This window comes from Pezoporus wallicus, unplaced genomic scaffold (assembly GCF_028554395.1).
Source record: "Pezoporus wallicus isolate ANWC-B61680 ecotype Strahan unplaced genomic scaffold, APGP_CSIRO_Pwel_v1 contig_6427, whole genome shotgun sequence".
Classification (NCBI taxonomy): domain Eukaryota; kingdom Metazoa; phylum Chordata; class Aves; order Psittaciformes; family Psittacidae; genus Pezoporus; species Pezoporus wallicus.
In genome coordinates, this window is record NW_026639823.1 from 25,010 (window position 1) to 52,018 (window position 27,009).

Here is a 27,009-nt window from a genome sequence, read left to right on the forward strand (position 1 = left end):
TGGTTCAACCAGTATTGACAGTTTTGTTGTGGGGAGATTGCTTTTTCCTGTTCCTGAAATATGCTGAGATGCTCTGTTCACAGAGCCCTTAGCAGCACAGAGTTATGAATTACTTTTGTATTGCAGCATATTTCCTACAATACCCAAGGTTATTTTGTATTCTTTCTACAGCTATGCTCAGAGAAACAAAGCAAATAAAAGGAAAAATATTATTAACAGTCAAAATATTTCATAATAACACTCTCAAATCTCTTGTGGAAGGTACAAATTAACCCCTCTCTGCATTTACTTTTAATATTCTGAAGCAATAACATGTGATTCTCATTTGTTTTTGTGGTGAGTGAGAGCAGGAAACAAGAACAAATTCTTCCAAGTATGGCACATGTGGGACATGCAGAATCTAGATTTGACAGACTGGAAATGAAAAATAACCTTTTAGTTATGGTGAGAGTTTAAAAATGTAAATGCGTTTAAGTGGCCTTCAAAATTAAAAGTATCCCCATGACACTGACAAAGAGGAAAGAAATGCATCTTCTTATGGCCTGCAAAAGAAGCTGATTTTCTGAAAGTCATATTCCACTTTTCCTCTCAGGTTAAAGCTTTTTAGGAATGTTTGATTGAAATAGGAAAAGGAGATTTTTTTTAAAAAGTGCTTAACTTTTCCCTTTTTCTGCTACTGTTCTTTTTTAAAATTTAAAAATGCCTTGGTCTGTCAATGGCAAATGCCTTATTTTGTTGGCTTTGTGGACAAAACTGTTTTGTGTCTCTAGATAATCTGTGGTGATGCAGGTATAAATCTAGAGTGAAGAGATTTTTATATATGTATGTATATATAAATAAAATGCAGGAATGACCTGTGCAAGCTCTTTATGGTAGAACTAATAAAAGGAGACAGTGGGAGTCAGAATTAAAACACCCCCTGAAAAGAGGAGGAAAGGAGGAGTTAGCCCAGCCATGTTTATGTGTGTAACAAGGAGGACAAGGAAGGAGGGTGTAGGAAGAGAAGCATCTCATGAATTAGGACACTGGATATAAGTAAAAAGCTGATTTTTGGTGGAGAGCTGAAGTTTAGACACCTCTCTGTGGATACCTGACCTTGTTGGTTCGAGGCTGCAAAAAATCTTAATTCACTGTGTTCAACTGTGACCAGGACAGATATGGGAATGGCTTGATATGGTGGGGGTCTTATGTGGGATTTAATTTTCTGCAAGGTTTTCTACTGTTCAGTTGTTGCCAAACATTTGGTCATACTTTGTCCGTGCAAGGTTGACATCTACTTTGGTTTCAGTGTTAACACTGTCAGGTAGAAGGGGTTGGTGGCTGCAGAGCTGAAATAGGGCTACAGCAGAGCAGAAAATAGGAAGGGCACTGCAGGAAAGGGATGTCAGGAGTAAGCGTTACCCTTTAGCTTTTTCAGGTGAACAGAGAATGAGAAGAACACGGGCCAGGCTGGTGAGTACATCCAATTGCCTGACTGCTCAACTGAACAAGTGGATCTTGCTGGTTCTTCTATATTTGCATTTGTGTTTGACTGAGGTTCCTCATTTGCTGTCACTTTTTTTTTTTTATGAGAAATGACTCACTCTTGTTTGTAGGGGCAATAATATTTAGGGTTGTATTTAATAGCTTATCTTGGCTATTAAACATTTATGACTGTTCTTTATTGTCTGTGAAGCAGGGGAGTAAAGGAGATGAACTAGAAAAGAGATACTGGAAGACCTTGGGGATGCTGAGGATGTGATATATGAAACAATTTGTAAGAGCATGCTTTAAATATATCAGAGCATGTCTCAGGAGACTGAGCGAAGGGCAATGGTCAGAGAACATGGACTGAACCCACTTAGTTTTGAGCTTGACATTTGGATGTGGAAAATCCTCCTTAAATTTAAAATCCAGTGGAGTTCCCTAACTTTTCATATGAGAAATCTAATTTTTCCGATGAAAGTATTTCAGTATGGGAGCTGTATGTTCTGAACCTTTTGGTGTTCCTTAATCTTAAATTTTCATGTGTTTCATTTTGAAACAAAGGAAAGGATTTGCCTTGTTCATCCCTTTTGCTCACTTCAACTCGTGCTCCCTGTTTGTTCCTGGTAAGGGGTAAAGAAAAGGAACATTGCACAGCCCTGGTGAAGGGAACAAAGAGGAAGTGACATTTTACAATTACATTCTGGGAACGAAGACACTTATTCTAAAGGACAACTAAGTTAAGAAAAGAATGAGAAGTGGAATTTTAAACATGCTGAAAATGACTGACATGTTGAAGTCCTTGAGGTGCTATACAATTTTTTAGAGTTATATAACCCAAGGAAGTAAACATTAAAAACAAAATCTTTGGAAGCAGCTCAGAGCACTGCAAAAAGCTTGTAAAGAATTGGCAAGTTTCAGGGAGAGAGAGAAAGAAAGAATGCAGTTCAAAATGGTTTAGAAAGCAAATAAATTTGCAAGTCTTAAACTTGCTCTGTTTTATCTGTGGAAGCAGTAGAATGCTGCACAACTGCAGAAAACCTAAATAAAGGGATTGAGTTGCTAAATGCTGGTCAGAGACTTCAAAAGAGCAGACTTTGGCCTCTTCAGGAACCTGCTTAGGAAGGTTCCATGGGATACAGCCCTAGAGGGCAGAGGAGCCCAAGACTGTTGGTTGATATTCAAGGATCACCTGCTATAAGCTAGGAGTGTTGCATCCCAACTAAAAGGAAGTGCATCAGGAGGGCCAGGAGACCTCCTTGGATGGATAAGGAGCTCCTGAGGAAAATTCAAATGAAGAAAGAGGCTTATAATAAGTGGAAGCAAGGACAGGTGGCATGGGAAGAGTACAGGGATGTTGTCCAGGAAGCTAGGGACCAGGTTAAGAAAGCTAAGGCCCATTTAGAATTAAACTTAGCTAGAGGTATTAAAGATAACAGGAAGGGATTCTACAAGTACATAGCAAATAAAAAACAGACTAGGGAGAATGTAGGCCCCCTCAGGAAGCTCTCGGGAGAACTGGGTACACAGGGTTTGGAGAAAGCTGAGGTTCTGAATGACTTCTTTGCCTTGGTCTTCACTGGCAAAAGCTCTGACCAAACCACCCAAGTTTTGGAAGGCAGACTCAGGGGCTGTGAGAATGAGGACCTTGTGCCCACTGTAGGAGAGGATCTGGTTCGAGACCATCTTAAAAATCTGACTGTGCACAAGTCCATGGGTCCTGATGAGATCCATCTGCGGGTCCTGAAGGAGCTGACGAATGAAGTTGCGAAGCTGCTGGCCATCATATTGGAGAAATCATGGCAGCCAGGTGAAGTTCCTGATGACTGGGAAAAGGGAAATATAACCCCCATTTTCAAGAAGGGGAAAATGGATGACCCGGGGAATTACAGACCAGTCAGTCTCACCTCTGTGCCTGGCAAAATCTTGGAGCAGATTCTCCTGGAAGGCATGCTAAGGCACATGAAAAACAACAAGGTGGTTGGTGACAGCCAGCATGGCTTCACTAAAGGGAAATCCTGCCTGACCAATCTGGTGGCCTTCTATGATGGGGCTACAGAACTGATGGACAGGGGTAGAACAGTTGATGTCATCTACCTGGACTTGTGTAAAGCATTCGACACTGTCCCACATGACATCCTTGTCTCTAAATTGCAGCGACATCAATTTGATGGATGGACCTCTCAGTGGATAAAGAACTGGCTGGATGGCCTCACGCAAAGAGTTGTGGTCAATGGCTCAATGTCCAGCTGGAGACCAGTAATGAGTGGTGTCCCTCAGGGATTGGTGTTGGGACCGGTCTTGTTTAACATCTTTGTCACTGACATGAACAGTGGGATTGAGTGCGCCCTCAGCACGTTTGCTGATGACACCAAGCTGTGTGGTTCAGTTGGTACGCTGGAGGGAAGGAATGCCATCCAGAGGGACCTCGACACGCTTGTGAGGTGGGCTGATGCCAACCTCATGAAGTTTAACCATGCCAAGTGCAAGGTCCTACACCTGGGTCGGAGCAATCGCAGGCACAGCTACAGGTTGGGCAGGGAAGAGATTCAGAGCAGCCCTGCAGAGAAGGACTTGGGGGCATTGGTCGATGAGAAAATGAACGTGAGCCAGCTTCAGTGTGTGCTCGCAGCCCAGAAAGCAACGGTATCCTGGGCTGCATCAAAAGGAGAGTGACCAGCAGGTCAAAGGAGGTGATCCTGCCCCTCTGCTCTCGTGAGACCTCACCTGGAGTATTGTGTGCAGTTCTGGTGTCCTCAACATAAAAAGGACATGGAACTGTTGGAACAAGTCCAGAGAAGGGCCACGAGGATGATCAGGGAACTGGAGCACCTCCCGTATGAAGACAGGCTGAGGAAGTTGGGGCCGTTCAGCCTGGAGAAGAGAAGGCTGTGTGGAGACCTCATAGCAGCCTTCCAGTATCTGAAGGGGGCCTATAGGGATGTTGGAGAGGGACTCTTCATTAGAGACTGTAGTGATAGGACAAGGGGTAACAGGTTAAAACTTAAACAGGGGAAGTTTAGATTGGATATAAGAAGGAAATTCTTTCCTGTTAGGTGGTGAGGCACTGGAATAGGTTGCCCAGGGAGGTTGTGAATGCTCCATCCCTGGCCGTGTTCAAGACCAGGTTGGACGAGGCCTTGGGTGATATGATTTAGCGTAAGGTGTCCCTGCCCACGGCAGGGGGGTTGGAACTAGATGATCTTAAGGTCCTTTCCAACCCTAACGATTCTATGATTCTATGATTCTATGATTTTTGCTCACATTTCCGTGGCTGGGTAGTGTCACCTTCAGACTGAGGACATGGTATTCTTCCCGTCTGATGCATTTTGGTATTAAATTCCTGGTTTTGAAGATATGTCTTAAGTAACAACATACTTTCTTAAGTAGTAGTGTAGTGTCTGGTTTTAAGATCCAACTACAGTTCATGCAGGCATATATGCTGGCACAGCACGGGGTAACAGTCTTGCAAAAAGTTTTATTTTAGTATCAGAATTAGATTAGGCACAAAGCAGTTTTATACAACTATTTTTACATTTATGATTGATTGAAGTTTGAGATCTTTATCTTTTTTCTTCTCTTCCCTTGCTTGCTTCTACTGAAGGTGATAATTTTTATGCTTCATTTTCACGACTGACAGGGCAGTGCTAACACTATGACCTTTAGTAGTTCTGTCCTAATTAGGATGTAGTGATGTTGTTTGTCAAACTACAAAGTAAATAAAGTCTATGATATATAATAATATATAATAACATAGCACTGATTGAACATCTGTCTTTGGTTGGGCAAGTTGAGCATTTCATTGTTTTTCTTGTATAAAATAGTAAATGAAAACTCCAAGAGTACAGTAATGCCTCATTTTCTGCCCCAAACTGTATATGTATTGCTTATCTGTAAATACATCTGAAGCTCCTTGTTACTGTTCTAAGCCTCCAAATGAACGTAACCCTTCAGAGAGAGCTAGATTGATACGTTTTCAAGGAGTTGCACTATTTAGGTTTATTTCAAACCCACTCTGTTGCGACTTTTTCCACTAACTTTAATGAGTTTTGCTTTGAAGTGTTTATGCAAAGAATAAGCCCCAGACTCTAGACTTGAACAGCTTTCTGCATTAGCTGGGTCTTCGAGAGGGCTGGCTGGGATTCCTCTAACCCTCATTAAAACTCAAAGAAAAGATGGTCTGTTTTCTGTCTGTCTTGGTGGAATTTACCCCTCCTATGAATACTACTAAATCATCTCTGCCAGACATGACTCATCTTTAGGATTAATAAATAAGAAAGTGAAACTATCTTGCTCAGCCACAGGGGATGCAGTAGAAGCCATTTAAAACAAAAAAGCACTGGAGGATCCCCTTGACATTCTTTCTGCAAACTCTTTATCCTAATGCAGTGTCACTTGGGATTTCCTGATATAACCATCTATGTGACATAGTTTCATGGAAGTGCAGACATTTTTGGTATATGACCTTGATATTTACTTGTAATACAGCTGCTGAAATTGCTAACTCAAGACTGAGTAACAGGTAGGGTTTGTGTAAACCACCTGCTTGCTACAGGAGGGGAAAAAAGAGAATTTGCCAGTAGACTTCATTGGTGGCATGATTTACAATCCAAAAAAGCTAGCAGATTTAGTTGCAGGTTCCTTACCTGATGCAAAATCTTCATTATCTCCCGCATGCTCCCTGTCGAGGCCACTTTGTGAACTTCCCACATATAAAGGACATGGAATATGCATACTCACAGAGGAAATAATGTTGCAATTGATGTGCTGCAATGTCCATGTTACTGCTTGCCATTATTGTTAAGAGTTACAGTCTGACCCTACATTAGTTGTGAATAAATTCTTCTTATCTGATACATTATTCCTATTTAGCCACATTTAATATTCTTGAAATGTGCTCCAGTGATCAAACTAATTGAAGAAAAGGTTAATCAAAGCTTGATTGTTTAAGTTGTGCTCCTACTTGCACGTGTTTGGGGGGATGGGGTAAAAGACTGTAAATGGATGTCATAACAGCCTAAGGAAACTTCTCTGTGCTGCCATTTGTAACCCATCTTCACTGCTCAAATTCTGTTATAAACATGACTACAAATCATGTCCCTGCTTTGAGCCTGGAAACCCTCAGCTACATCATTTGTGCAAGTCTTTTTTCATTGATGTCATGAAAGAACCCATGATGTATTACTTGTTTGTTTTTTTTAACTCTGCTGGGGGATGGTTCAGTTGAATGTGATTGTCTTATTAAACGTATTGATGCCAATGCAGAGAACACCTTAGGTTGGGAGTTGTAGGGTTGAAAAGCCGGCACTAGTCCTCCTGTAAGTTAGAGTTGGTGTTGACTTTGGTTCTGTTCTGCTTTAGTTGTTGGGGGTTTTTTTTGGCTTTTTGGTGGTGGGGTGGTTTTTTTTTTTTTTTTTGTGCGTTTTTTTTTTTTTAGTTTTGGGGAGGGGTTTGTTGTTGTTGGCTTTTTAGTTCATTTTTTGCTCTTTGTGCTAAAATCTATTCATCAGCTTGTGTCACCACTTATTCACAACCTTTCAGGTTTCTGTTTCTTTGCCCCTGACATCTTAAGCTAGAAGACCAGAAATAGCTGACTTTTAGTTTGCTTTTAGACAGTTGAAGGGCTGGAATCCACAGAGATGGTGATGGTGTGCTGATTTTAATCAAGGCACCATGATTATTTTTAAAATTTGAAACAGTCTGAACAAGACTGTGTTGAAGTGTGTGTGTGTGTTCTCTCCACTCTATTTAGCAGAGGGTAAATATGGCACCTCTGCACTTTTTTTAGGTAGTGTTGTTAGTTTGCTTCTTAATAAGAAACAGGTTCATGTAAATGTATCTTCAATGAGGCAAACTGAAAGTGGTTTTAGTGCTCCAACAGCTTTGGTCACTTCCATGTGGCAGTAGGAGATGCCTTGCAGCAACGATGCTTTGTGTGTAGGTGGGGATATGAGATGTGGAAGTGTGCTACTCCTCTTCATCCATTCGTGGAGTAAGTTCATACTCACATTGCTTCAACCACATGGTGTTTCTGCACTTATGGCTCAAAAATACACCAATTATTTTGCATGTCTGCTTTTAAGTGTCTGAAATAGGGAGAGAGCTATCTTGTTGCTTTTGAGGGATGTTTTCATGCATGACGCTAATAACAACATGTTGCACACTCAAGGACATGGACTGAAAGAGTAGGAAAACATAAGAATTGATAGCTTGCTGCAAATGGTGTTGGAGGTCTGCAGAGACTCAAAGCCAAAGCACCCTTGTCCAGACTGGCTCCTGGGTGTAGGTAGTTAGGGCCTGGCGGCCAGAAAATATCGCGCTGTAAGGAAAGATAGAGCCCCCCCTGTTTAATAGCCAATAGTATGTAGCTTGTGATGTAAGCAGACGGAAGTGACGCTGTAAACCCAGAGTATATAACGCTGTGTTGCGAAGTAATAAATGCCATTTGCCGTCCACCACACTGGTGTCTGTGAGCTGATGGCCCGAGCGGCCTGGGGTTGGTCGCCGTGCTGTTCCTGAACCAGGTCGCCACGCCTTGCGAAGGCAACAAGTGGTGCTGAAACCCGGGAAACTCGCCTGGACGGGTGAACGGTGGCCGGAGCGGCAGGACCAGCCCGGCGGGGAGGACGCTCCCAGACCAACAAGGAGGATGGAAGCCCTTGTGAAGGTCGTATCACAATTACATAAACAGTGGGGTATTGATTGCAAGTCTAAAGATTTTTCTCTCGCTGTTGCGAGACTCTTGCAAATCGGGGTTATTGACCAGCCGGTGGATATACTCCACCCTGAAGTGTGGGATAAATGTACTAAAGCGCTAGCTGAGGAGACGAAGTCCTAGGGTTGTGGGAAAAACCTTAAGTCATGGGGAAAAGTCGAACGGGCCCTGCAGAAGGCAATACAAGCGCAGGAAACCTGGAAGGTGGCAGAGAGCTGTCTATTGGCCACCCCCAAATTGGGAGTCGGGGCGGCCACACAGACTTTGCACTTCCCGGACCTCGGCGATTCTGCTGAGCCTAAAGATCTGCAAGAGGGCGGCATGCCTCCCCAGTCCCCGAACTCCAACTCGCTTGTGGAGGCACAAGAACGAGCTAAATCTTTCTGGGGTGGGTTAGTCGAGGAGGCCAGAGGCGTTGAAGAAAAGGTAGAGTCTAGAGAACCTTGCGTTAGACCACCGCCCTATGTGCCCAAGATGGCGCCGAGCGGAAACGGGGAAGGGCGGGCCGAAGGTGTCTATGGCGGGAATAGTGAGGAGGTGTTGGCGGTGTGCAAGGGGGAGGGGAATGAGAAGAAGGACAAAGGAGGGACGGCCGAAAAGAGAAGGAAAAAGTGAGTGGAACGTGGAGGGCCAATCAAAGCGGCCGTCCGGGAAAATGCCCTTGCTGGGCACACACCCCGCCGAGTAGTGTGCGGGGTGGGCAGGGCAAACAAGATAGGAGGGACAAACGCAGAGGGCGGAACAAACCCGCCCAGAGGAGAAGCGGGCAGGGCCGAAGCCCGACAAAAAGACACCGCAAACCGGAAGTAACTAGCCAGTCGAGCTCTGACTCTGGGTCCGATACCAGCTGGGATGAGTGGTCCGCAACTGATTCAAGCTCAGAGGAGGAGGCAAGGAGAGTTGATACAATAAAAAGCCAAAACACTTCTACTCAAAATGAACCGAAAGCACAAGAAGTAAACACCCCATTCACCAACTGGGAAGAAATAAAAGCTGAGTGTGCTGGTTGTGTTCCCTCAACCACGCTAGCATACCCGGTCCAAGTAACGAATGGGGGGCAGAGAATTTATTCACCAGTAAACCCTAAAGATATACATGCGATTGTTAAGGCGATCGCAGATAAAGGACTTAACTCTGTCATGGTGTCCACCCTCTTAGATAGTGTCTTTGGGGTAGGTGATATGCTCCCATTTGATATAAAGCAAACTTGTAGAATGATCTTTGATGGGGCAGGGATGATTGTTTTTAAGGAAGAATGGGAAAATAACTGTGTGAAACAATTAGCTAAAGTGACCGGGCCAGATCACCCACTGCATGGCTCCAATGTCCAGCGATTGATGGGCTCAGATCCAACAATGATCACCCCCTAAGCACAGGCCCAAGGCCTGCAGCCCCATGAAGTTATGATAACCACTCGTGCGGCCAGAGAAGCTATTCACGCTGCCTCTAGAGTCATTGCCGCGCCAACATCTTGGTCTACGATTAAACAAAATGAAGGCGAGAGTTTTACTCAATTTGTAGATCGCCTTCAGGCAGCGGTTGATTCTTCAATCCTGCTTGCGGTAGCAAAAGGCCCGGTTGTTGCAGATTGTTTACACCAGCAATGTAATTCTACAACCAAAGAGATTTTACGGTCCCTGCCAGTGGGAGCAAGTCTAGCAGACATGATCAAACATGTTACAAGGGAAGAGCATTTAGCCCCGATTCAAGTTGCTGTCTGCACTGCGGTGGCCGAGGTCATGACATGTTTTAAATGCGGCCAGGCGGGCCATGTGGGAGCGAATTGTCCCCGATTTGGGGACTCATCCGCGGTGCCCCCCTCATGCCAAAGTCGACCAAGAGGACTTTGTTGGGCCTGTGGAAAGAAAGGACATTTTGCTAGAGACTGTAGATCAAAAAGTCAGGGAAATGAGAAGGGGAGAGGGCAACTGGGCCGTGCACAGTCCTCTCCCAGCTGGGACATACGGCGGCCCAATTATGCCAACCCCGGATGGGGCGAAGCACTCCCGAACCCGTTGCCCCCACGAGAAACGACCAATTTTGTGGCCCAGCCGATGATCCATTCAAATCAATCCACACCCCAAGAACAACAACAACCATTTCTTGGGAACAAGACCCTAGGGTGGCCCTGGCAGTAAAATGCGACAGCCCACCAGTAGTGTGGGGAGTTTGTTCCCTTTATAATACCACAGATGACACTACCATTAGTGTCCCTTTTCTGATTGACACTGGAGCAGATGTAACAGTCATTCCAGAAACAAGTTGGCCCCAAAATTGGAAATTGGAAGGCGCCCCCATGGTGGGTGGAGTCGGGGGATTAATCTGGGCTCAAAAAAGTGTTCAATTAGTGGCAATCACACTTCATACCGAACAAGGGCCGGAGAAAACCATCACTCTCTTCCCATATGTTATGTCAGGGGTCCCACCCCTGCTAGGAAGGGATGCTTTGGCCCTTCTGAAAGCCCGGGTGACAAATTTATTGTGAGGGCCACTGCCGCATACCCACTTCCACCTATCAAATTGGCATGGAAATCGTCCGACCCGGTGTGGGTCGAGCAGTGGCCCCTGTCAAAGCCTCGAATGAATGCTCTACTCGAGCTGGTTGACCGCGAATTGCAGAGAGGTCATATAGAGCCGTCCACTAGTCCTTGGAATACTCCTGTTTTTGTAATACCCAAATGAACTAGTGAAGGCTTTCGCCTCCTCCATGACCTGCGTGAAGTAAATAAGAAGATTCAACCAATGGGCCCCGTCCAAACATTACTGCCCATGAATTCTATGATACCAGAGGGCCAACCGTGTGCTGTCCTCGACATTAAAGACTGTTTCTTTTTTATACCATTGCATGAGGAAGACAGAGAGCGATTCGCCTTTTCGGTAGTTTTTCCGAATAGTTCACGTCCCAACCTACGCTTCCAGTGGAAAGTACTGCCTCAAGGAATGATTAATTCCCCTACTATCTGCCAAATCGTAGTGGATCGGGCGTTGGCACCAGTTTGGCGCGATAATTCGACTGCAACTATCATTCAGTACATGGATGACATCTTAATCACCGCGCTGTCAGAAGACCAGGTGGACCACCTAGTGACAGCAGTCTCAACAACTTTAAAAAGGAATGGATTTGAAATTGCAGATGCAAAAGTCAAAAGAGGACCGTGTGTGACCTTTTTGGGGATGGGGATCACAGGCTCTTACGTAACCCCCCCCAGAATAAAGATCCGTCGGAACATCGAAACACTCCATGACATGCAGCAATTAGTGGGATCCCTGCAATGGCTCCGTAATGTTGTCCTGATCCCTCCTGAAATTATGACCCCCTTCTACGATCTTCTCAAAGGAAAAAAACCCTGGGAACAAAAAACATTGACGCCAGAGGCGATGAACTCTCTTGATTTCATTGAACAACAAGCCTTATCAAGCACGCTCGCCAGATGGAACCCAGGTGTCCCGCTTGACCTATATGTGCATTTTACAAAAGGAGGGGGAGTAGGGGCACTTGCCAGGGGAACCCCTGAAAAAGCCCAGCCAATACAATGGATAGTCCTAGGAAAACCATCATGTGCGTTCTCTCCAGGACTCAAGTGCCTTGGCGATCTCATCACGAGAGGCAGAAAGCTCGCCCTAAGACATCTAGGCATTGAGCCTGCCAGAATATACCTGCCTTTCCGCAAGCAACTCCCCAATCAATCGGTGGTGACTTCAGAGTATCTAGCCATAGCTCTCGTTGGATTTGGCGGAGAAGTCCGGTATGCTGCAAAATCCCCCTGGACTCAAATGCTGGCTGTTGTCAACATCGACCTCCCTCAAAAAATCATAGACCGCCCTCGACAAGGACCAACAGTATTTACAGACGCATCCTCCCTAACTTCTACCGCAGTAGCAGAATGGCAGTCCGGGAAAAAGTGGCATTGCATCAAGATGACCGACCTCACGCTTTCGGTACAACAGCTAGAAGTGCAAGCCATAGTCCTGGCGTGTGGACTGTTTCCAGAAGAGCATCGCAACATAGTGACTGACTCAATGTTCATAGCCAAGCTTTGCTTGGCCATGTCAGGGCCAGGTGTATCAACGTCCACAATATCTTTAATGCTGGAAGAAGCACTTCTGTCTCGCAAAGGTACCATATCCGTCATCCATGTCAACAGCCACGACCCAATCAAAGGGTTTTTTCAGACTGGCAATGACAAAGCCGATGCTGCAGCGAAAGGACTGTGGACGCTAAAAGATGCTCGTCAACTGCACGAGTCTCTCCACATCGGAGCTAAAGCGCTGGCGAAGAAATGTGAAATCTCGATCACTGATGCAAAACACATAGTGGCCACATGTCCCCACTGTCAGAAATTACCGCTATGGTCCAGTGGAATCAATCCCAGAGGTCTAAAAGCCTCCAAACTATGGCAGATAGATTTTACCCTTTGTCAATTATTAAAACCCCGAGCATGGTTAGCGGTAACAGTAGACACATACAGCGGAGTGATTATAGCCTCACAACATCTCAAAACCAACTCTAAAGCAACAATCCAACATTGGTTAACAGCTATGGCATGGCTTGGTATTCCCAAGCAAATCAAAACGGACAACGGTCCAAACTTTGTCTCCGCGTCAGTCCGGGCATTCGCACAAAAATGGGGTATTACCCTAATACAAGGTATCCCATATAATAGCACAGGACAAGCCATAGTTGAACAAGCAAATCAGACTTTGAAATCTAAAATAGAAGTGCTGGCAAAAACAGAAGGCTTCTCTAGCGCCGTTCCCCCGGGAGATCAAGCACGCTTGCTAGCCACTGCCTTATTAGCGCTAAACCAATTTCCCAGGGGGGAAGAGGCGAATAGCCCCACTCAAAAACACTGGGCCACTCGAGCGATGGACGAAGGTCCGTTAATCATAGTCAGAAATGAGCTAGGAGAGTGGGAACAAGGGTGGAGACTAGTTCTTACTGGGAGAGGGTATGCCGCGGTCAAAAAGGATGGAATCATTAAGTGGTGCCCACTTAAGTCCATTAAACCAGACCTTCAGAAACAAAACTAACAAAACTTTGAGTCTTTCTCTCCACAGGATCACATCATCGGACGTCCTCGCAACTCATACGCTCCGATACTGAGAGAAGATGACAAGTCTGCAGATATCCCTTCCGTACCCAAAAATCCTGAGCAGATGAAATCCGGGCAACGGCAACATGATCCCCGCAGACAAGGATGGAGACATCTTTGTGTGCTCTTCGCCTTACAGCTCGTCGCTACCACGCAAGCGGTACCAGAACCCCACCCCCATCAGCCTTTTAAGTGGACCCTGTCTAGGTGGGAAGACCAGCAACTAGTCCAAAGTGTAATCACAATAGGAGGCCCCATTTTTACTGTTACCCTCTGTCAGCTAGCACCTACAGACCCGTGTGTAGATCTTGCGGGGTTTTACTTCTGCCCAAGCTTGAACCCAGGGAAAGGATATTGTAACTACCCCTTATTGTGCCTATTGGGGATGCGAAACAATAGCCTCAGATTGGGTCCCTAAAACTCCAGACAGGTTTTTGAAAGTACAATGGGGGCCTTCTGGATGTACCCCTCCGAAACGAGGTTGGAGTGGAGGAGTAGCATTGGCTCCCCGTGGGAGACTCCAACTGGGAAACTGTCAATATCTTATGATTAATGTAACGAACCCTCTCGACCATGGGTGGCTAATGGGAAAAACTTGGGGGGTACGATATAAACAATCAGGAATCGGTAAAGGAGACCTCATTTTGATAAAAAAAGAGCCAATCCCGCAAGATCCCAAGCCCGTAGGACCTAATCCAATTCTTCACCCAGAACTCCCAGTTCCGCCGAAACCTAGCCTGACGACTCTTACACCCCTACCATATAGCTTTACGGCAGCTACTGTAGGTACAGTTAATATTTTTGACAGAAATCCTCTTTGGAAAATGATGCAAGCTAGCTACCAACTGCTGAACGAGACTAATCCGAAGCTCACGGAGCATTGTTGGCTATGCTACGGCATAACACCACCCTATTATGAGGCTATAGGAATAAGCGACGCACCCTTACGAGTAAATGGTACGAATCCAACCCAGTGTGCTTGGAACACAGAAAAACAAGGGATTACGTTAGCACATGTGACGTGAAGTGGTATATGTATAGGTAAAGTCCCTAAACACAAAAAACAACTATGTGCTAATGTGACACAGTCGAAAACCCCTGCACAATGGCTAGTACCGGCCAATAATGCCAACTGGGTTTGCTCCATTATGGGAGTTACACCCTGTCTGTCGTTAGACAAATTTGATGAATCCTCAGAATATTGTGTCCAAGTAACTATAGTTCCTAAGATCTTCTACCATTCCAAACAATTTTTCTATGAGTCACAAACCACTCCAGAACACCATCGGTCAAAACGGGAACCCTTTACAGCATTAACAATAGCCACTCTCCTGATCATGGGAGGTGCGGGGGTAGGCACAGGGGTAGCATCCTTAGTGCACCAAAACAAATGATTCAGTGCCCTAAGAATGGCAGTGGATGAAGACCTAGCTAGAATAGAACAATCTATCAGTGCATTAGAAAGTTCGCTTAGATCGTTATCTGAGGTCGTGCTACAGAATCGAAGAGGGTTAGACCTAATGTTCTTACAACAAGGGGGAGTATGCGCAGCTCTGAAGGAAGAATGTTGTCTGTATGCCGATCACACTGGCATTGTGAGAGATACTATGGCCAAACTACGGGAGAGACTAGAAAAACGAAGAAGGGAACGGGAGGCGGAACAGAATTGGTTCACATCCTGGTTCACCAATTCACCGTGGCTTACCCCCTTAATATCTACCCTAATAGGGCCGGTTATAACAATCCTGATAGCACTGATTTTTGGACCCTGTATATTGAATAAGCTGATGTCATTTGTCAAAAGCCGTTTGGGAAAGGTTAACATCATGCTCATAGAACGCCAACAGTTGCTTTAGGAACGCTCTTACTCAGAATTTTTTGGTCTATCCCCAGTTATACCCTGTCTTTCTCTGCTATCACTTGTTTCACGTGCCTTGCCCGATGCGCTCTGCATCCCTATTTCAAGCATATATTCCGCTTGCAGAAACTGTTTTCAATGTTGTGTGAAAGCATCAACCATATACTGTTGTTATACCCAGCTAGTTTTATTAAGCATAGGGAGGGGGGAAATGTAGGTAGTTAGGGCCTGGCGGCCAGAAGATATTGCGCTGTACGGAAAGATAGAGTCCCCCCTGTTTGATAGCCAATAGTATGTAGCTTGTGATGTAAGCAGACGGAAGTGACGCTGTAAACCCAGAGTATATAACGCTGTGTTGCGAAGTAATAAACGCCATTTGCCGTCCACCACACTGGTGTCTGTGAGCTGATGGCCCGAGCAGCCTGGGGTTGGTTGCCATGCCGTTCCTGAACCAGGTCGCCACGCCTTGCGAAGGCAACACCTGGGAGCAGACCCTAAAGTAAACCACTCTCAAAATCCAGGTCCAGGGTTTTGATTTGGAGGAAACTAGGCAGCTGCCTACAAAAGAGAAGCCAGGAACAAAGAGGCGGTTGTGCAATGTGTGGGAAGCCAGCCCTTACTTTAGCTGCTTTGGGAAAATGTCATTGAACTGCACAGCTCACTTTATTTCTGTTTTATAAAGTGCATTAGCAATTATTTATGAGTTAGCTCATTTTTATGGGGAAACCATCTACATCTAGTTGTAGAAAAGGTTCTGTGAAACCAGATACTCCTTTTGTTTGGTTGCTTTTTTTTTGTTGTTGCACCTGTGCTTTTCAAACCAAGCAGGGTAGTGAACAGCATTGCACACAACAGGGCAGGTAATGAGCTGCATAAGTTGATATCTAACACAGTCTTGGACTCTGGAATATGATCTTTTATGGTAATAACACACCTAATTTGTATGTCACTTCAGCTATCATGGTAGCCTGGCAGCTCTGTGGGTGTGTGAAGGGGTTCCCCTTGCCCCATCTTGTGCGTACAGAACTCACACTGATACCAGTGGCGAGTGCACACACCCACTTGACACCAGAGCCAGTGAGCAGGAGAGCTTGTGCAACTACATGGCAGTAGAATTAACAGAAGCTATGGCACGTTCTGGTTAAGATTTTATGAGTATGGTTTCTATCCATGGACTACATTAGGCATCTTGTTCAGTAGGACTCAATAACAACATTTTAAATTATGGTTTTGAAAAAGCCTTTTCGTTCCGGACAGTTGTTCTTTTCCATAATCCATTTGGAGAGCACACACTGGTTTATGTTGGACTGCTTGCAGTAATCCCCAGAACTGCACAGGTTGGTATCTAAATACTAAGGAAGCTTATTAATGAGTGAAAAGCTTCTAGGGTTATAAGATGAGAAGTTTCTTGTTGCTATTGCAGTATGTACTGCTGCCAAATGGGAGACTACATAGCATTCAAAGCATACTGTTTTTTTTGACTGAATCTGTGATTGGCCAATGGAATTGGCACTCTATTGATCCTTTTCAGAAGATACCATAGATTTTAGATACTGATCTGTAAGATTCTTCAAATTAACCACCAAAACACTCCACCTTTTCTTACACTGAATAGAAGTCTTTCCATTTGCTTGTTGTGTGCTTTCCAAACTTGGTATTTAACAGAAGAAAATGGGTGTCTGAATGTAGATGATTTTGTTTCCTACTCACACCAGTTTCCATCTAAGGCTAGATTTTGCTTTTACTGTTGTCAGTCAGTGCATATTTCATAGGATAGTGTGCCAACCTGACTTGAATGATGGTGGGGTTTTGTGGTATTTCTTACTTCAGCTCACACAGGATTAAATTGTTTCTTCCTGTTTGAATAAGCACCTATGTTAGAACAGATTTGTGCTTAACTATGAGTTAGGGAAGCATGTGTCAGTATTTCACTTGTGTCTCTTAGCTCAGTAAAATATCAGGTTTGATGAGGTAAAGGTAGAAAATTGTAAAAGTGGGAAGGGGGAATAAAACATTAACAGTGTAGAAAAGCTGTTCAAGTACCACCCAATAATATATATTGTACTCTCAAGTTATTGGAACCTAGCTTGGTCAAAGCAATGACTTAATGTACTGAAGAAAATCAAAGAAAATCTTCCTTCCCCTTCCCCCTCCCTCCCCCCTTTTCTTTGGAAGATAACTGTTGTGAACATCACAGATGCATGATTAAATCTGGCATGCTTTGCTGGCTGTTATATATTGCCTTCCTAGGAAAGGTCCTGTTTCTGCTGCATCACTCCTGAAACCTAAAATGCAGATGGTAGAGCTGCTTTTCTCAAGCATTCTTTGTGCCATGCTCAGCAGGACAACAAGAGCACCCACCTGCTCTGCAAGACCTGCCTGCGGAGCTATTTGGCTCTTTTCTGGGAGAAGCAATTGGGCCTGTCTGAAGGAAACCTCCTGTGGGGCCGGCACAAGGAGCTGGAGCTATTAGAGCTCCCAGAAGGAAGGTGCTCCAGCCCCTCTGAGCTTGGTCCTGCTGGGGAGCTGCCTGGAGTACCCAGGCTAAAGGATTGTGGAAAGTGTAATAAATGATGGCATAGGCTATCTGATTTTGTTCAGAGTTCAGCAGCAGCTTTTAAATTTTAGATTAATTGAAGGGCTACCCTTCTCCATAGCCTCAGCCTGGCTTTAGCAAGAACATTTGGACAAAATTGGTTAAAAGTTTGAAAAGCTGAGATTTCTAATAAGCAATTGTGAGCTTGTGACTATCTGGAAGAAAAACCTGACATGAGAGAAAAGGCTAGCTGGAGGGAAAGAAGTCAGCATGCTTACAGGCTTAGACATGGTGAGTGATTGAGGAATTGTGGCTACTCAAAGTATCTCTTGTGGAGTAAGAACATACTCTGCTACAGACTGCTGCACTGCCTAAGACTGAGGGAAAAATTGGATAAGTGAAAGGTACACAGCTATTCGTCAAAGATAATGATAATGTGATAAAGGTAAGGATAAATTCCAGCAGCATCCCAGGGCAGAGTTGAGCCAAGTTGCACTTAAGAAAACTATGGGAAGAAAAGCCAGCCTGAGAGGACTGCAGGTCTTGGAGAGACAGGATAAAGAACAGAGATAGGTTTTATTCTCAAATTAGGTGTTATGTGTATGGTACTGAAAAAATCCTAATTGAAATGTCCCATTTCTTAAAGTTCACTGGATCTTTGACTCAGAAACCAACTTGGCTCCCCAGCCAAAGTTCACCTATAAGCATTTAATTATATAATACTGAAATCTATATTTAGATCTCTAAATAAAAGTGACCTGGATTTGAGAGTCAGCTCCACCTGAAGTTTCTTTAACTCTGCAGAGAAGTCCATGAGTACAGCAATTTAAAACCACTAAAAATTAGGCCACCTGTCAAGACACAGGGTGTTTTGTGAGTGGTACAGCTTGTTGGGGTGGGACAGGATGAAGTCAGGACAATGAAAAAAAATAATTGATGTATAATTTTTTTTTTGTTCTCATCCTTTGTCCTTCCAACTCTAGGCTGCTGTTTTAAATGGCACCAGACTGTTGTTCACATCAAGTGAACTTCAAAGTATAGCATTTATATATCAAAATATAGCATTAGCTTTCCTCCTTGATCCTGGATAAGCCCAACTACATCATGTTGTCATATTTGTGTGTACATGTTTATATTAACACAGCACAGTTCAGATCGCTTTATTAGCTGCGACTAAATTGAGTGATAGCTCTGAAAGCCATCCATAAAGTCTGTGACACTTTTCATTAAACCTTATATATACATACACACATACATGTGGGTGCTTGTACATACATAGGTTTTTTTAACATGTGCACACATACAGACATATATATAGTTTAGGGATCATGTAACGTTGACAGAGCAAAAGAAATGCTGCACTGAGCAAAGCAAAAAAGTTCCTTAGAAGGTTATGTACTGTTTGGGTGCTTTTTAGCTTCACAAAACCTATTTTGAAGAGCCAGTGGTGGGGAAATGGTATCAGGCCAGAGCCCAGGGCTTTCTATGGAGTTCTATTAGGAGTGCCTGAAGACCCAAGCATATGGAAAAAAGGAAAATCAGAATAAAATCACTGAGTTTTTTCTACCCTCATTTTTTTTTTCAGTCTCAGTTAAACAAGTCAGTGCATTCTTCTCTCATAGGGACCTGGTTTCAGGTTGGGAAACAGGATGGAGCTGAAATTACTGTATTTTCCAGTAACTTGTTGTGTACAAGTGTAGTTAGAAATTAGCAGAACACATTTCACTCCTTTCCTCTTAAATTGCTTGTTACCTCTGAGCAAGTGGTCTCGGTTTTTATTTCCCAAACAAGATCAAAGAAAACTGATCTCCTTCCCTTCCTCCCTGTCTCCCTCCTCCCCATTTGTCACCTTGTCCAAAAAATAGCAAAAGAAGGTACCTACAGGATTCAGGAGAATGGTGAGAAAGAGTTCACCTCCTTGGATACTTTTGTCCAGCTCCTGAGGACCCCCAGGATATTCCTTGTAAAAAATAGTATGAGTGAAAAGGCCACAGGTCTGTCGAGGGAGCACCTGAGAACAAAATAACAGCGCCATTGTGACATTAACTTCTCTTGCAAACTTAACTTGGCACAGCCACCCAAATCCCTCTATCAACTCAAGGAAACAAAGCTGCAACCCTTTCTGCCTCTGTACTCTGATGTGGCTATTTGTGGTCTCCTCTGGGCCTTCTGTGTTCTTGTGGTAAACAAGCATGGCCCTGCAGATGTGGAGATTTCCAGATGCCAGGTCTGAAAAGCTGAGACACAAATGTTGAGGTTTCATGCAGACTTTTTTATTGAGCTCATGAACTCATTGTGTTTGTTTCCTGGCTTGTGCAAGAGGAAGAAAACAAAAAGCCAAACCTCTCTTTCCCTCAGCAAGGTTGGTTTATTTGCAGATAAATAGTGCTTCCTGGTCATCTTTGCTATCTCAGGCCACTCATCTTACTGTTCTTGAGACAATGAACTGAATTTGTACTCAGGGCTGCAGACCACAAAAGAGACGTTGCTTCATACTTTCCTCAGTCCTTGAAACTATACTGAGCCCTCATTCCTGTTTGTGAAATGTATACAGGAATGGTGGGATGCTTGTGTGAAAGCAGCTCCAGGCCAGCTTCCCATCACCTTAGGAACTGAGAGGCTGCCTGTCTCTGAAAACAAATTTGTCTTGGACAGCTAGATGGGTTGGTTACATTAGTACACAGGTACTATCAAAGGGTTGTGGTCAAGTAAATACAGCAACTGTCAGGGCTTACAGGTATTGCCTAATCCCCTCAGAGAGATAATTTACCTGGGGAAGGCCTTTGGTTTCCCTCCAGTCAGTGTTTTCATTTTTCTACTCAGTTAAAAGGAAAAAAAAGCCCACTCTGAGCAGACCATTTTCATACACATGTAAATGCACAGCTGAATTTGAGACCATTCCAACAGTAATGGGGCTCTGTGCAGTAACTTCTTGGTTTTGATTGAGACGTTCCTTTTGTCTTATTCAGGGAATCACGATTTTGACTTTGGATGCATAGGCAATATTCAAGACAGCCGGGGCTATAAGCATCCTGAGACTGCAGTTATGCATATTCAGTTCTTGTGTTTTACCAGCTATAGGGCTTCAGCTGATTGGTAAGTCAGGCCAAGTAATTTTGTACATTTTCCTGCCTTTCATGCAGTTGTAGCATGTATGTGAGGAACCTTTTCCCTTCTCACACAAATGGATAGTCTGGAAGAGTCGATCACGTCTCTGGCCCCTGGCTCTGGGAGTTTCCAAGGCAAAGCTCAGAAGGAATTCTCAGCCTTGGAGAAGTGTTATACTTGCTGGAGGAGGTTGCTCACAACTGCTCACCTTCCTTCCCAGCTGGTGGGTTCCTAATCCTTCCATGCATAAAGATGATCCAGAGCTTGAAACATAGGTCTCAGGCAGTTTAATGAATTTCAAAATATGCATTTATAACTCAGTTGGTAGTTGATGGAACTACAAGTACATTAAGTACATTCAGTTTCTGAGGTTTACATTTGCAGTTGCCCAAGTTGTGTGATTTTTTTAAGTGGCTGCATAATAAATACACTATTTTGCATCCTTTCAAATCCTTGGTCACAGAGAATTTTAATGACTGCTGTAAAACTTGAAACATTTGGCAAAAATAGCATAATTTTGAGTCACTTAAAGTACTATTGCTATGAAGCATGGAAATGCAGTGTACCATGATGCCACTGTGGATGAAGCCCCGTCTGTACCGTGCAGGCTTCAGATGCGGGTATTCTTCTGTGCTGGTCACTCGGATGTGCCAAACCTTCTTCCAGGCCTCGTACAGCTGGATGTGAACCGGGTAAACCCCAGAGTGGTGTGGAGCCACTGCGTATCCCATGCCAGTTGGTATGCCATGCTCCTGCAACACAGGAGAGGGAAGAATTAATTTTGGAGCAGAAAAGGAACACGTAATTATTCAAAGCTTATTTTTCTGCAGACAGCTGGAAAGCTGTTGTCCTTGGGCAAACTTGTATCTGTTAGTATGTAGCACAAGCTAAAAACGGGAAAGAGATGAAAGGAACTGGAATCACAGTTCGATGTCTGTGGAGTGAGAAATAATCCTTTCGGATTATGTTGTGTTGCTGTTACATGGGATAGGTTTGCCTGCCTGTTCATTATATACTGTTACTAAGGTATCAAACAGCATTAGAGGAGTAAACAAATGGAAAAAATGGTTGCAGTAACATACAGGATTTTTTGTTTCCTGTTTCTGGAATATAAGCAAGATTCTTTCCTGATTCAATTAATAAATATATAAAGATCCCCCATAGCTTCTGAATCTGCTCATACTTTACCTATGGTAGTAAGATAGTAGCAAAAAAGAAGCTGGACTTTGACTGACATGTTTTTCATTTCATAAATATTTAGCTCCATTTCTGAGGAAATATGGGCATTCTCATGAATATAATCTATAGGTTATCTTGAAAATATCTTCCAATGGCACAATGAGGCAGTTAATGTGCGGGCAAAGAGAATTAAGGAAAAAGCTTAACTGTGAGCATGCTGAGCATGTTTCGTTCACTGCTGATGTTCTCTTGCCTTTGTTCTGCTCCTCATCCCTTCTGCTCTTGCCCTGTTCTGCTCAGTGTGGGCTCTCTGAAAAACCCCATCTGATGATGAGGGCTGATAACTACATCTATAGACCAGGATATATTTAAAAGTGAGCAGAGTATTTCAAGTGTAAGCTTCTTATGAAAATCAGGTAATTAGTTTAATTGAGCTGAGTGACTGTTCAGAGATGCATCCAGTGTCTGTCACCAGCTACTGGCATGAAGGATGATTACAGTCTGCCTCTTCTGCCAAGGCTGGTTTCCAGCAGGTCCCGTCCACTTTTCCACTTTCTCACAGCATTTCCAGGTTGCAAGAGTGTCCCACAGCTGTGGGTCTTGCAGGATCCCTTCCTACACTTTGGGTGTTAACTGATTTTACCCCCAGTACTACAGGATAAATCAGCTGTTTCCTATTCATGTAAAATTGATGTTCAGAAGGAAATAGCAAAAATGAGAGATTATGATTTTTTATGTTTTTTTCTGTCCTTCCTCTTGCCCACATTATCCAAGAACCACTGATTACTTTAATTCCAGGAACAGCAGGTGCTGCTGGGCATCTTCAAGTATTTTGCAAGGAAAGCATTGTAGTTCTTTGACAAAAATAAAGTTAAACCTGTAAGCCACACTTGTTTGTTCACCACATAATGCAACCACTTAAAATTATCTGTTCCTTATTCGTAAATATCTTAGGTTACTGCCTGATCTTGAAAAAAAAAAAAAGACACCCAAACTCATGATTTTCAATTTACTGAGAACAAAATGTAATTTCTGCTTATTAATGTTGTTAACTGCCTGAAAGGCGTGAGTCAGTTTAACAGTGAAATGAGAAGTGTTAATCACTCTTTTCTCTATTGTTTTTCTATGAACATGTACAAAAGAAAAAACTGTATCTAAAAGTTTCTGACAAATCTAGCTACTTATTACTCTGCCCAAGTAACTGATGATGGTCATGTTGTCAAATACACTGTGCTAACTGAAGTATACTGTATTAACTGGAATCTCCAAACCTTCACCAACCCTATGTGAGGAAGTATACAGACACATAATGTAAGGCAGATGTGTTCTGAGCTAGAGAATGAACACTGCTCTGAATGACATGTCTGTATTGCATGGACCAAAACATGAAAAATCCTGGTTTTCTACTTCCTTTTTTGCTGCTGGTATTGCCATAGCAACAGAATGGTGACAGGGTAATCTGCCATTCACAAATAAATTAAGGCACCTTTTCATAAGTTCTTAATAGAAAGGGCTAATTAGCCTCTGAATAACACTTGCACACTACATAGTTCAGCATACAAATCCGTGTCAGTCACTCAAATACTCAATGTGACCTTAAGAAGAAACAACTACCAAATAATCAGATTTTCTTTGGTCAGTTCTGTGTTCAGTTTACTCGGGTAAATGAAATATTTCGTGTCCTCTTTTAGTGATTTGTGTTGCTTTCCCTCCTTTCTTCCGCTCATTTTGTTATTAAATTTAGTTTGCGATTGAGACCTAATGTGTTACAGGAGGAGTGTACATTGGAATCTAAGCCACTGAGCAGAAAGGGAGATGCCTATACAAAGTATATTTTCTTATCTATTCTACTGAATAATTTATAACAAGATTTTACACTAAGGACTTTTTTTTTTAAATTTCAAAAGTTCTGTGCATGTGTTTGTCTACTTTGGAAAATTTCTGAACCATTCTGGCAATGAAAGCCGCAGTATTATGTATGTTCCTTTACATGCTTAAGCTGGGACCACAGAGCCACTGATTTTGGACAGCCTAAATTTGTATTCCCATTTCACTTGTGTATGAAGAGACTTTCAATTCTGATTTAAATGACAGCGTAAGCTGAAGCTGCAGCAGTGTATTGGACAAGTTCAAGTTATTGCATTTTTTTGGCAGGAAATTCCCCAAGTTGTCTCTACTTCCCATGCATTGGTTTGTTTTGTTCTGCAGTCTGGGAGCATACAACCTGCCTTCTTTTAAGGGCTAGACAGAGTAGAGTATGCTCTTCATGAGTACCCCTCATGCCCTCAGGCACCGGTGAGATTGTGGTAGGTGGATCAGACTAAAACCCACTCAAAACAGTCTTCTTCTGATGCCTGCATGTGGCCACACTTCTGGCCAGCAGCAGTCATGCTGATGCACCCAAACCAGAGAAGCTGGAATTGGAAACTCATAGTCCTGCCAAGGCAGCCTGGCTCATCTTTGCTCCCTCCAAAGTTCCCATAAGTAGGACTGGTACTCCTACAGGTGATCTAAATGGCTGAGGTAATCTGCCAAGACTGCTTCTCTCTCTTAATTATCAGCTTGGTTCAAGCAAGTGAAGATTTGCTTGACACTCCTAACCTCTTTTGACCTCTTTCTTGTTTGTACAGCAATGAGCTGTGATTGCCATGAGTCAGCATGTGCTGTGCGTGCTTTTGCATTTGTGAAAAACCCCTCTGGTAGGGAAAGGACAGGTAATGCAGAATGAGCACTGCTCTCCAGAAGGAGATATATCCTCAATAAGCAAGCTTGCATTCCTGTAGCAGTTTTTCTGTGAGCGCATGTTGGAAATGTGAATAAAAAGCAATCTGTGTAAGACTGACTATATTACCAGGAACTTGTCTGACGCAAAACCCCCAGCTTCTGATTGCGCCAAGTCCTTGTTGAAATGCAGAGAGAAATAAAAGGAAACAAAACCTCAACCTGTTATAACACAACTGGCATTCTTGTTCTTAAGGGTTGCTGTTTTACAGAAATATCTAGTATTGGCCATTGTCAGAGAAAGAATTAAACAGCAACCTTTTACACTTCCGTGATTCTATGATTTTAATTTCTTAAATCTCATGACTAATGTAGATCTTTTCCCACAGCCAGTTGAACTGCAGGATTTCCCTTGGTGTAAAGACTTTTATTAGATGAAAGAGTTACCAATACAAACTCAGACAAGTTTGCTAAACCTTTTGATTTTGTCCAACAGCAGGGGGTAGAGTAAATGCAGTACTTTTTAAGATGTTACCTTCTGAAGTTAAAAGCTTTGTATAAGCGTTGCATATTTTAGTACTGGAATTTATTTCTAATATTGATGCACATGGGTGAGATTTCCTATAAGAAATACTGTGTTACTCTGTTTAAAATACTTTTTAAAGTTTCTCTCATTTGGTAAATAAATTTGCTACTTTCTTGCTTGTCAACACTCACAAAAATGCTGTATTTTATCCTTTATGGACGTATGTTTTTTGTTCTCAAGGGTTACATTTCTGGGTAATTTTTATTGAATAAATATTACAGCCTTCAATTCCTTTTAAATCAGTTTTAATCTTTAAAAATGTGTTGAAAAGCTCTCTAAGCTAGACAAGATGGTTCAGCAAACATGTGGTTGCTATTGAGATAAGGGGGCTCTGTATGTTGTTGGTATTTGCTTTCACATAGGAGACAGTACAAGGGCTCTTAACAAAACAGGCTTTCTGGTGTCAGATCCAGGATTGACAGGAACATGGGAAAAGCCAGCTTGTCACTAGTCTTACAAAGAAGCCTCCCAGATATCACCATGACTCCTGTTCTAGGCATGCTTTGCACAGCAGCAGACTACCAAGGGACAGGGAAAATGTTGGGATTTAAGATTTTAAGTTTCTGATGATGTGAAATGAAAAAATCTTCCAGCATGGTGGAAGATTTACATGGCTCAGAAACACATAAGACTCTGCATGCCTCCAGTACCAAATGAATCTGGAAGGTAAAGGCAGTCTTAGAGATATGCTGTCAGAGCACACTCTTGATAAGGACAAAAGTACTAATGAAGATGGACTATTTCAGAAGGATCTTAAGGTTAGGGAGAAAAAATTTCATCCTGCCTGCAAAGTATGGCGTTATTCTACATATATGCAGACAATTCACAAAACATTTTTAGAAGCAATCTCTAGTGGGCATATCTCCTTCCCAGCATTAACTACAGATATTACTGATGGGACAAATGCGACTTTCTTTTCATCACATGTAAATACTTTGCCTTTGCTATGTGGTCACTGGTCTTCATATTCTTGGTATTTAACTGGTATATTAAAAGCCTATTTCTTTGTGGTTGGGGCAGGTCAAAAGGAAGGGAAGAGGAAGTGCTTCCTTTTAGGCAGAGGAAGTGCTGATGTGCATCAGTAGTTGGTTTATAAACAGGTGATTGAAGCCAAGGAGGGCTACTAGGCAAGTTCCAAATAAATTTGTTTTGTATATGTCTTTCATTTTTTCCTATCAGATCACAGCTGTCTTTTTAGTCGATGACAGTTTTTGCCCTATTTCTGCCATGCTTCAGGCACATGTGCTCACAAATGGGTGCAGAAGATAATCACATAGCAAGCAAATCAAGGGACAAAATAATGAGCTACATGCTTTGTCTTCAATATATTCTTAGTTTTGTCATATAAGGAAGTACAAAATGGGAGAGGAAGGATATCTTGTGATTAAAGGATGGCAGTGAAAACTTGGTTTGTTTTGGTTTTGGTATATGTATTATCAAAGACTTCTGTCTGTGCAATCCATTTACCTCTGTGTATCGACTGTGTTGCCTATAAACAAGGAGAATAATATGTGAGATATCAGTTTCCAAAATGTAATCTAAGGCTTAATCCATTAGTGTCTTTAGAGGATTTGGGAATCTTCTTATAGAAATAAAAGCCCAACCACCCCCCTACCTCCCCCACCCAAAAAAGAAAGAAAAACAAAGAAACAAGAAAGCAAAAAAAACCACGAACCAACAAAAGCCCCAGAATATTGCTAGTCAAATCCAACTGGTAATCAAAATAGATGCCATTCGACATTTCCTTAG

The 27,009-nt window shown here is 43.1% G+C and overlaps 1 protein-coding gene across 1 annotated transcript in view; it reads right to left on the reverse strand.

Moving 5' to 3' along the window:
- Positions 1–27,009, reverse strand: part of LOC130602949 (bifunctional heparan sulfate N-deacetylase/N-sulfotransferase 4) — a 108,091-nt gene that overhangs the window by 23,912 nt on the left and 57,170 nt on the right. Inside the window, exons 5-6 of the mRNA XM_057416290.1 lie at positions 21,341–21,526; positions 19,549–19,677 (exon numbers count right to left, since the gene is read on the reverse strand). Of these exons, the coding sequence (XP_057272273.1) occupies positions 19,549–19,677; positions 21,341–21,526 (315 nt within the window). The remainder of the gene's footprint in view (positions 1–19,548; positions 19,678–21,340; positions 21,527–27,009) is intronic.